The following is an 11612-nucleotide window of genomic DNA, read 5'->3' on the forward strand; positions in this document are numbered from 1 at the left end:
TAAAATCACTACTTTGGGGCTTAGTTCTTCATTTAAATATGAATAAAATAAATTATGAATTCATTTGTAGAAAAGTAATATAAATCTTAAAATAATTTTCATAGTGTAATGTAATTGTCAAATATTCGAACGCTTGCAACTTTCCTGTGTTATTGTGCAGCGTTTGAACGTTTGTTTGCCCGTCATCCATACCGTGCTAAAATGAATAAAAACTGCTTTCACGTTTCAATACTTGCGCAGTAAGTAGGTAGAAATGCGCATCGTCTTCCTGTAAAGACATAATGTTTGTTGCACCGTACTTAAGTATTAACCCTACATTTATTTTCAAAACGCTCTCGTTGCAAACCATACGTTTGATTAAAGTCCCACGCTCGTCAACTACATTTCCCACGAGCACCGTGTTCAAAAGAAACACATTCACCCAATGGGATCACACCGTTTGCCACACGCGGTCGCCCATTGGCTCATTGGACTAGGCTTCCCATGATGCACCGTGGTGTCGCATTGGAATTCAAATCCCACGGACCAATAGGAAGCCATCGCTAGTCTTGGTCGCTTTTTAAATTCATATCGGCAACCGTTGTCACAAGCTGGCCTGACGTCGGACGACCAAGTTTGGCGAACATTCTTCTTCCTCAAATTCACCCGTTTAAAGTCTTGGGCACGCTTTTAAATTCGAGGTTTAAGTGTTTGGCTCACATTGTTGTCGAAACGCGGTGAGGTTCAAGCCTATTTCAGCTTGCGTTTGACGTGGACTCGGCCTTTCTCCGGCTACTTCGCCGAGCTCGAAGCGACTTTTCCAGGCCAAAATGAGTGCGCCGACAGCCAAGCCGCAGCCGCCACCCACGGCGGCGGTGGCGAACAGCGGCAAACCGTCGTCGGCCTTGGGCTCCACGCCGCTCAAGGAGATCCCCGAGGTGCTGGTGGACACACGGGCTAAGCGGCGCTACAACCGCGGCCGCTTCCTGGGCAAAGGCGGCTTCGCCAAGTGCTACGAGATCACCGACGTGGAGAGCGAGCAGGTGTTCGCCGGCAAGATCGTGCCCAAGTCGCTCATCGTCAAGCCGCACCAGCGCGAGAAGATGACCTCGGAGATCACCATCCACAAGAGCCTGGAGCACCCCAACATCGTCGGCTTCCGAGGATTCTTCGAGGACGACGACTTCGTCTTCGTGGTGCTGGAGATCTGCAAGAGGAGAGTGAGTACAGTCTTGTCGAATAAAAAGAAGACATTCCCGCATACACATCTCAGACATCTCAGAAGTGTTTATCAAACTAGTAGCCCCTGGGTCGCTGCAATCGGTAGCCAAGAAGTCGCTCGGTTTGGAAAAAAAAAAGTTGATTGTACATCACGACTTCTGTCTCGTGTGATATTGCTTAATTGTGGTTTATTTGGTTTGTTCGAAAATTAAACAATTCTGAATAAAACCAGTATTATTGGTTGCTAAACAGTGATTGGAAATTAATGTTTGCAATGAAGTAATGCAAAAGAACGTTTTGATTTTAACTGATGAAATGATCAATTCCACTTGGTTTCAGTTTACTGGCAAACCAAACAAATATTACGCACGTATTTAACGCAAACACTTTAAGCTTTTTCTTTGGAAATGCTAAAACCAATACAAGACGCAACAGACAGTCAGGCTAACGAGCTGCCATGCAGTGGTGTCAGAACACTTGAAACGATTTGAACACAAACGTGCCTCGACACATGTAGGCAGACAATATAACAATTATAAATATCTCTACAACTAGATCGCATTTGGAGGTGGGGGGGGTGTCTCTTATTATTATTACTAATTTACTATTGCGGCATCTTCATGTTTTTTAATAGACTTTAATTCTTATTGTTCAGGCTGCTCAAGTTTTGGGCCTTTAACATGCTCAGAAACTTTTCCCAACACTCCTGAAGATGAAATTGTACATGTTTTAGCATAGGCCTGACCAAATAATCGGTAGATACATTTAATATTAGTGCTTCTAAAATTGACACACATTGTCAGATTTTTCCTGATTTTTATTTTATTTTTTAAAATTTTCTACTTAAAAAAATCCAACAAAACAACATATTTCAACTTGCACTAGAAGACCAACAATGATATTCAAGCATCACCCACACACACCCAAAAATTCCTGATTTTTGCTCTTTTAAAAAAAAGATACTTTTTTTTTTTTCTTCAATTGATGAATTGATTCACGTAATTGTATTCTGCCACATTTCGGAATCAGACTCAAAAAGAATCTGTTGGTCAGAAATGAATGATCCAGGACACAAACCACCCAACCTGTAAACCTGCCCAGGAAAGTTAGAAAATATTTGGACCAGCCACCAGTGTGTCCAATTTGGACAAAGTCTAGCACAATGTCGATCATGACAGGATGCACGGAGATCAATAGCTAAGCTGTAATTTGCCATTTTCCGGTATTGCGGGATAAATGTGTATTCATTTGTATTTCACGTGTATTTCGTTTTTTTTTCTCTTCTTTTTTTTTCTAAATAGTCGCTGCTGGAGCTGCACAAGCGCCGCAAGGCTGTGACGGAGCCCGAGGCGCGCTACTACATGATGCAGTTGCTCAAGGGTGTCCAGTACCTGCACAACAACCGCATCATCCATCGAGACCTCAAGCTGGGCAACATCTTCCTCAACGACGACATGGACGTCAAGATAGGTGAGCGGGCAGAAGGCGCGCCAAAGCAACCAACCATCACCAAACATTACCGGCATCTTTTGCCTGCCGTCCATGCCATGGACAGAGTAATTAAATACTCTACCACTAGATGGCAGAATGGCCAATGAACCTGTTGCCATTCTTGCAGCACAATAATCGCTTTGGCTTCCACCAAAATTGCCGTTAGTTTGAAAGCATTTTTTAAAAAAATAAAGGGGGGGGGAACCAACTTGAGTTTTTTTTTTTTTTCATTCGCCTCAGGGGATTTCGGCCTGGCTACCAAGATCGAGTTTGACGGCGAGCGCAAGAAGACTTTGTGCGGGACACCAAACTACATTGCACCGGAAGTTCTGTGCAAGAAAGGACACAGCTACGAGGTGGACGTGTGGTCGCTCGGATGCATACTGTGAGTCCGCAACAAAATTCAGCAAGCACATCCGTGACCTGCTCGATTATGGAGGGGGAAAAAAATATGAATCGCGATTATTTTGGTAATAATTGAAATCACGATTATTCAAATGAATTTTTTTTTAGTACAAAACAAGAAAATGTTTAAATGTAAAAAAAATATAAAGGCAAATAAATGTCTTTGAAACACTATAATTATGTGAGTTCCTGTTGGACCAAACAACATTTATAACAATTATTGTAAAATTTAAAAAAAAAAAAGTTCAAATTTATACATTCAAGTATGATTTCCTTGTGTTAGGAATAAATATATACTAATCATTTTTTACAATTTTGTAATCATCGAGTGTAAAAATCGTAATTGTAATTTCGATTCATGGTTTCTTCTGTTAAAAAAAAAACAAAAAACAATTCTGACTTGAGAGTTCAAAACTCGATGAAAAAGTGTCACCGTTGGCTTTTAGGTACACGCTGCTGGTGGGCAAGCCGCCGTTTGAAACGTCGTGCCTGAAGGAGACGTACAATCGCATCCGGAAGAACAACTACACCATCCCCTGGGTAACCGCAACTTCTCTTTTGCCGCACATGCATGCAGTCGGCGCGCATCAATGCCCTGCTACGCTTTTATTTTCAAGTTGTTCCCGGCAGCGTGTCGCGGCGCAACGGCCGCCTTGACTCATCTTCCGCGCTTCTCTTTGGGCCGTCACAAAGTGTTGCCACCGACGACAACGCCGCAACGTTAATGCGCTAACGCTAATTAAGGCCGCTGCAAAAAACAGACTTGATTACGCTGACGTTGTGTATATACTGTGTATGTATATAGATAGATATGCAGTATATAGAGATAGATGTATAATTTTCAGTAGGATACCCGAATGCCAAAATATTCGATAGCTGCAGCACAAATGTTTGATTTTATTTTATTTTTTTTAATTAATTTGATTTATTTTTGGGCTCTTGCAGCATGTGAACCCGGCGGCAGTGTCCCTGATCAAGCGCATGCTGCACCCCGACCCGAGCCAGCGTCCGACCATCGCCCAGATGCTGACGGACGACTTCTTCACGTCGGGCTACACGCCGGCCCGCCTGCCCACCACCTGCCTCACCGTGTCGCCGCGCTTCTCCATCGCGCCGTCCGACACGGCGCAGCGCCGGCCCCTCGCCGCCCTCGGCAACAAGGGTGGGCGCCCGCTCCGCCCCTTTTGGGTTTGGTGGCCGCAGTGGCGGCGCTGACGGCCACTTTTGTTTGTTTTTGCAGGACCGTCGGAGGGAATGGACGTGAAGGAAGAGCAGATGCCGAGGTAACGTGCTTGAATGCTTTGATAACTAATATGATCTTGTTTTACAGTCCCAAAATGTGCAGTACCAAAACTTATCGAGGCAAATTAGTTTAGGTTTTTTTGCCATCTAATTCCAAAGTTTTTTGTTCTTGTTTTTAAAAAGATGGCCCAGATTTTTTATTTTTTTTTAACTACTTTTTAAAGCATAAAGAAACATATTTTCTTCAAGAATATGTTCTATGTAAGCCCACTAGTTGAAACAAGGCATTCTGATTAATATTGCGTTAGTGGAATAAGTGTTAATCCACTCGTTTTTAGCCATCTGTGGGGGCGGCCATTTTGTCACTTCTGTCGACTGAAAATGACATCACAACTGCTCACGACGACCGATCACAGCTGACTTTGCGACGTGATTGGTGTCTTTTTCCAAGGCACGTGACGCACGGCTGCGGAGATGTCCTTGGTCCACATGCGTTATACACGTTATAGTCATGTAAAATTTGGTGGCTACGGACGTCCATCCGTCTGCAGTTAAGGCATTGGCCACATAGCTGACCCGCTCAAACGCTCGTAGTATCTATCTCCTCTTTCATTTGGTTATGGCTACTCTGGAGTTGGGGCGTAATCGTTTTGCAACTTGGCACCACGTAGCCTACTCGGGCTCGATACACAGCATTCATTTTTCGAACCGTTTGCCCTCAACAAAAGAAAGCGGCAGCATATCGCGTCATTTTACAAATGAGTTGGCTAATCTTTGCTGCGCGGTTCGCATCGCAGCGCCTGGCTGGAAAAAAACGCTCTGGTGCTCGTCTGCCTGGCCCCGCCGCCATCGACCTGCAGGATCGCATCGAGGTTTACTTTGGATGTGGTGTTGTCATCTGCTGCATCAAAATACTGCCAAACTGTGACGTTGTTTTTCGCGGTAGCTTTGACATCTTTAGAATTGACTTTTCTTCCACAAACTTGGTGTCCCCGCCCCCTATGTATGTATGCGTGGGGGGGTGGGGGGTGGGGCAATTCTCTCTCTTGGTGCTCAGCTCAGGAACAAGATGCGTGATTCTTAATGCAGCGTTGAACCGACTAGTAAAATACTCAACGTTTAATAAATCGTAGAGGGTTAAAGGACTATTCGCGCACATCCCTAATCCCTCACATTGATTACAAAAAAAAAACTCTTCTTAAAGACTGAATGTAAAAGTATTCAACTTTAGTGAAATCCGACTTGAAGTTGACTTGAAGCAGCGAACCTTTGCGTTGCGCTGAGCAGGCGGTGAAAGTGATGACGCCGTTTGCGTCTTAGGGACTTGGAGCCGGCCGAGAACAACCTGAAAGATTTGCTGCAGCAGCTCAACAGCATGATGGCCGCCAAACCGTCGGAGAGGCCGCTCGTACGCCAAGGTGACGCTCTCCTCGCTCGCCCCGCCCCCCTCAACGTGATTAACGGGATACGCTTTGTGTGGCGCAGAGGAGGCCGAGGACCCCGCGTGCATTCCCATCTTCTGGATCAGCAAGTGGGTGGACTACTCGGACAAGTACGGGTTAGGTAAGAATGACGCGCGTAAACTGTGCCACCATTTCCGATTTATGTCTGTATTAAGGGATTATTTATTTGATCTTTTTAATTAACTGCACTTTCTTTTTTTTACTTGATAAAAGCTAAATTGCAAATTTCTCTTTTTTTCTATGCGCTATCACTTTAGAGTTTGGAGATAAAAGGGGTGCCGTTTTTAAATCCTTGAAGTATTTTCATTTTGTTTTATCTTCTTTTTTATGGCACAATAAATGGGATATTCTTTTAATACATACAGCATTTCTTGAGGAACCTAATAAAAATGATCATTTTACCCAACCGCAAAGAAACACTAAACAGCAGCCCCATCAGTAGACATACCGTAAGTGACGTTCCAAATGCTGGAGACTTGTCGTCTTTGGTGTGGTCACTACACAACAACGTGTGTTGTTTTGTTTTGTTTTGTTGCGCCGAGCCGCGCTCGGCTCGATGCCGCCCGGCCCGGTTTGAAGTTGACTAAATGAAGCGGCGTGGCCTTGCAGGCTACCAGCTGTGTGACAACAGCGTGGGCGTCTTGTTCAACGACTACACCCGTCTGATCATGTACGCCGACCACAACAGTTTGCAGTACATCAACAAGGCGGCCCAGGAGTCCTACATGAGCGTCGCCGCCTACCCGCCCACGCTCAACAAAAAGGTCGGGAGCGCAACTATCGCAACAGGCTCGTGCGACCTGCTTGGTTTTCAGATTTGCTCTTGTTAATTCTTGTTTTTGTTCATTTTCGCTCCGCTGATCAATTGGCCAATGTTAGCCCTTTTCAAAAACAATTAGGTGTTGTAAAATAGATGAAATTCAGCCTTTTTTCTCCAGGTCCTTAGTGTAACAAAAAATGTTATTATTATTAATAATAATTTATTATTAATAATAATAATTTATTATTGTTATTAATAATAATAATAAATCTATCGCCCAATATGAAATTCTTAAATTGTGATAGGCTTTTCAGCCCTATCACCCAGCCCTATGCAGAAGCATGATTAGCTTTTTTTATTTTGTATTTTTTTAAACAAACTTTAAGAGGAAATCAACCCAAACCCAACCCCATTTTATTCAAGAATATGTTCGATGCAAGCCCACTAGTTGAAACACGGCATTCTGATAAATATTGCACCAAAATGGCCGCCCCCAGAGCTAGCTAAAAACGCGTGGATTAACTCCTATTCCGCAAACGCAATATTCATCAGAATGCAGTGTTTCAACTAGAGGGCCTGAATAAAACATATGCTTGAAAAAAAGATGTTGGTATATTTCCCTTTAATTATACAATGAATCGATCATTGGAGTTTTTGTCTGCCAAACTTCGGAATTGTCATTGGCCACAAAAACGGCATATTAGTGGAGTTCTCAGTTTTGTTCTTGTTTGGCTTGGTGGTTTTGTTCCTTTTTGTTGTTCTTGAGCTTTCATTTTAGTTTTGTTCTTTTTTAGCTTGTTTTTCCCTCTTTTTTTTTTTCTCTTATTTGTAGTTGCTCATGTTCTACTTTTAATCCTTGCTTTAAAAAAATCCATTTGGATTTGTTCCTTTTGTTGTAGCAATTTCTTTTTTCATCTTGATGCGCTTGACCTTCCCCCGTCTTGTTTTTGTCTTACTGTTTTTGGTCTATTGATTCATTGTTTTTTTTTCCTGTTCATGTTCTTTCTTTTGCGTTTTTATGGGGGGTTGTTCCCCCCCTCTGTTCTGCTCGCTATTCTACTTTCAGTATTTGTTTTTTCTTATTTTAGTCTTTTTTTTTTGGTAGTTTTTTGCCACTTTTTTGTTCATCTGGTTAGTCTCAATCTCGTGTTTTTATTCTTCTCCCTCATCTTTATTTTTATGTTTTCTCATTCTTTTTGCTCCTCTCCCAGATCACCCTGCTGAAGTACTTCCGCAACTACATGAGCGAGCACCTGCTGAAGGCAGGCGCCAACATGGCGCCGCGGGAGGGCGATGAGCTGGCTCGGCTGCCCTACCTGTCGCTGTGGTTCCGCACCAAGAGCGCCATCGTGCTGCACCTCAGCAACGGCACCGTGCAGATCAACTACTTCCAGGTTGTAACGCCCATTTGAGTCGACTTGGCTGATTTAAAGAATAATCACCGTCATCCACGTTTCTTCCGTTCTCTATGTGACCCGTTAACACTCACGGCCCGACGACAAGGTGCTCTACAGCCGCCACGCCGGCAGACATTCGATGAGAAGTTACATTTTCAGGGCTTCCGTGTAGCTAGTCAGCTAACTAGCTAACCTCGAATACGAATGAAGGCCAAATGTGTCATTGGGCCTTGTTTTAGCCACGACCCCCCCCAAAAAACAAACAGGAAAACTGAAATAGTGAAACAGTTTAACTTTATATCGCTGCAATTTAGTACTACATAGGTATCAGTCTCTCCACATTTTCAGCTTTTTCTAATAAAGACCCTCTTTCTCTCTCTCTCTCAGGATCACACAAAGTTGATCCTGTGCCCGCTGATGTCGGCAGTGACGTACATCGACGAGCAGCGGGACTTCCGCACGTACAAGCTGTCTCTGCTGGAGGAGTTTGGCTGCTCCAAGGGGCTCTTCAGCCGCATGCGTTACGCCAAGCTCATGGTGGAGCGGTTGATGGACACCATCAAGGCCACACACTAGCTTTTTATTGCCTCATCCATCCTGTCCTTTCCACTTGAAACTTTCTCCCGCTGTCTTTTTCACTCTCGTTGATGATCTCTCTTGTTCCCATGCATTTATATGTGTTTTGAAAACTTGGACATTTCCTACTTTTTTTTTTTTTTTTTTTTAACTAAAAAGGTGTTTCTCAGATGTGTTCATGTACCAAGTTTTAATAAAGTTTCAAGTTAATTTTGACTGCTGTTCGTGTTTTTAAGGGTTCCAAACCAAAAAAACAAATCAGTTTCACCAACTGACATGAAATTTGATGGACATGGTTATAAGAACAGGATGCATGAATGACCCTAGCTGGGAATGAAATGGAAAGTCGGCCATTTTGGGGGATTTCCAGAGCCTTGACAAATTCAGACTAGGAGCAGATGTGTCAAACGTGCAACCTGTGGATCCACTCTGGCCCATCCAATTTATTTTTGAGAGAATTAGAACTACAGATCGAGAATTTGCTTTACTAACATTTAAAAGTAAAAAGCAAAATATTTTGTTTCCTTTTTTTAAAAATTTTTTTTTTAGTTTAATCTTTCTACACTTTTCAGTTGGTCGTTGATGGTACTCTCGCCTGAGTTGTGTGCGGGCAGCGTGGAGTCGATTCCCGCCCAGTGATGGTGTGTGTGTGTGTGTGTGTGTGCGCGCGCCCTGCGACTGGCTGGCGACCAGTTCAGAGTATAGCCGCCTTTCGCCCGTAGTCAGCCGGGATAGGCTACAGCATCTGCCCGTGACCCTATACAGGATAAGCGGTGCTGAAAATGTCACTTTTCAGTGTAAAGTATTCAACTGCGATAGACGTTTACTCCAATGGGGCCCGTGCACCGCGGCGTTGTGACGTCATCAAGCGCCATGTTGGGTGCTACGGCGAATTAGCGTAAGCGTCCTTGTGTGTGCATTTGTCGATTAAAAAACATGTTAAAATGCAAAAAAAATTGGTGGGGCTGTACATATACAGGGATAAATTAGACCGAGAAGCCAGAGACCGAAATCTTTCGGGAATAGACATAAATGGTTTGGATCCCTACAGAATTCCCAATATTGAGTGAGCTACAAACGGCCTACTTCCTGCTTTGTGCGCGCCGAATATTTTGCGTACCTTGAGTGTGGTGTGAGTGCCTGCACTTCGGAGCAATTTAAAAATGACAAATCTTTAGCCTCCTCATGTGCAGTTGACAAACGGGTGGCGCAGGACCTGCAGATGATGAAGCCGGCGAACAATACAAACACCGTCATTCGGACTAAGGTACGTTCTGTGTGTTTGCTTGTGAACCGTCCACTTAAGATAGACGAACGAACGTACTTATTTCCTTTTTATTTGTTCGTTGTTTAGTCTGTCATCAGTCAGTGCATTCCACAATAACACACTATAACAATCAACAGTCAAATATTAGTGACAGACAGCAAGGATTATATGATACTGTAAAGGCGTTGTTGTTGTATTTCTTGTATGACTAAAAGTAACTTGCTAATTTTGTCCACTGGGGGTCGCACTGACGCTACATATGTGAACGCAGCCAATCAGACTTCTCTAGCACCTGACGTCACTTGGTTCTTGGTTCACTTGGAAGTACAAATTTGGTAAATGGTGGCTTGAGCCTTATCACGCATGTATTTGATCTTTGGAGGAATTTCAAAGTCGAGATTAAAACTAGGACATCTGTTCTAAGTGTTTATGCAAATTTGTTGTGCTCATTTTTGTTCAGATTGATTTGCAATTAAAAAAAGAAAAGTAACACGTGGACCCCCCCATTCTCATATTCATGGTTTAATTGAAAAAATATTTTAAAAGTATTTTAAAAAATCATTTTGTTTCCAATCTTCCCCGTTTTTCATGGAAAACGCCTGTTTAATGTTTATCAGCTTTTTTTTCAAGAATTTACTGGGTTTAATATGCTTTGTTGTTTTCTCCCAATACATTTCAAAGGCGTCGATTATATGCAAATTTTTGCCGACCTCCCCCGCGAATTGCGGCACCCCACTGGAGATCGAAGTGGGTTGAATAGGGCCTGTACTTGAATGACTTTTGCAACCCTGGCCAAGGCAATTTATCAAATAAAAGATCAGCCCAAGATACGAGTTTCAAGAAATTGGGTGGATATGTTGATCAGCACAGAACGAAAAAAGTCTCACGGACCCATGCCTAAAATTGGAGAGGAAGTTGTCCATTTTGGGTGAAATCTTGATTCGCCATTAGCAAAAAAAAAAGAAAAAAAAAAAGAAAGCACAACAGGGACCTTTCTTTGTTGAGTTAATTGTCTTCTTGGTGTCAACATGCCTTAACATTTGTATTGGATCTCATCAGTGAGTGTACCTAATGAAGTGCCCTGTAAGAGTTCACCTCCTCTTGAGGTTGTGCTATTGAAGATGTTTTTATTTTATTTTTTTGGTAGGGGAATATGTGCACAGCAGGCACTCCCGTCCTGTTCTTGCTTTGTCTGCTGTTACCATGGCAACAAGGTGCTGCTGTGAGGTTGATCTCCTCAACACGCACACGTGCACACACACACACACACACACACACACGGTCGTGCATACTTTGCGATGACTCGAGTGTTTTATTCTGAGAAGTGGAGCAGGCCGACTTTTTTTATGCCATTCGACATCAGTGAAGTCTCAAGAGGTGTCTTCTTCCTCCGCCTCGTCTTCCTCCCACACACAGGAGCTGCTTTGAGGGGAATGGGAGCATCAGGAATGGAGTGATTGCATGTATAATTTCTGCCAGCAGTTGGCGCCTACGAATCTCTTCAGAAGGCGGTCACCATCCTTTTTGAAACTGGCAGCAGGTTCTTGGATATTGGTAGTGCAAAGGAAAGGCTAGCAGTTCCATACACACTCGTGAAATAACAAATTAGCTCAAATTATCTGGGGGTGAAATCTTTGTCGTTGCGCCAAGATAGCTTGGCTCCACGGAATATATGTTTTGGGCATCCAGACATTGTTGACGTTTGAATTGCACAATACTAAAAGGTAGTTTCGAAATATTGACACAAGTTGATGCAGTGTAAATGAGCCTAAAATGGCCGACTTCCTGTTGTTTTCTGGCCGGCTTCTTGA

General features: G+C 43.3%; 1 protein-coding gene across 1 annotated transcript; it reads left to right on the forward strand.

Moving 5' to 3' along the window:
- The first annotated feature begins 538 nt into the window (after nucleotides 1-538).
- plk1 (polo-like kinase 1 (Drosophila)) lies at nucleotides 539-8750 on the forward strand. Its single transcript, XM_086034426.1, has 11 exons — nucleotides 539-1199; nucleotides 2502-2670; nucleotides 2932-3076; nucleotides 3543-3636; nucleotides 4042-4258; nucleotides 4337-4379; nucleotides 5659-5756; nucleotides 5824-5901; nucleotides 6411-6565; nucleotides 7773-7955; nucleotides 8346-8750. Exons 1-11 carry the CDS (start codon nucleotides 810-812, stop codon nucleotides 8532-8534), a joined length of 1761 nt encoding a protein of 586 aa, XP_085890552.1. The 5' UTR covers nucleotides 539-809; the 3' UTR covers nucleotides 8535-8750.
- Nucleotides 8751-11612: the final 2862 nt, after the last annotated feature.

Source organism: Filicampus tigris, chromosome 6, assembly GCF_054856515.1.
Source record: "Filicampus tigris isolate MCC_2025a chromosome 6, RoL_Ftig_1.0, whole genome shotgun sequence".
In the NCBI taxonomy this organism is placed as follows: domain Eukaryota; kingdom Metazoa; phylum Chordata; class Actinopteri; order Syngnathiformes; family Syngnathidae; genus Filicampus; species Filicampus tigris.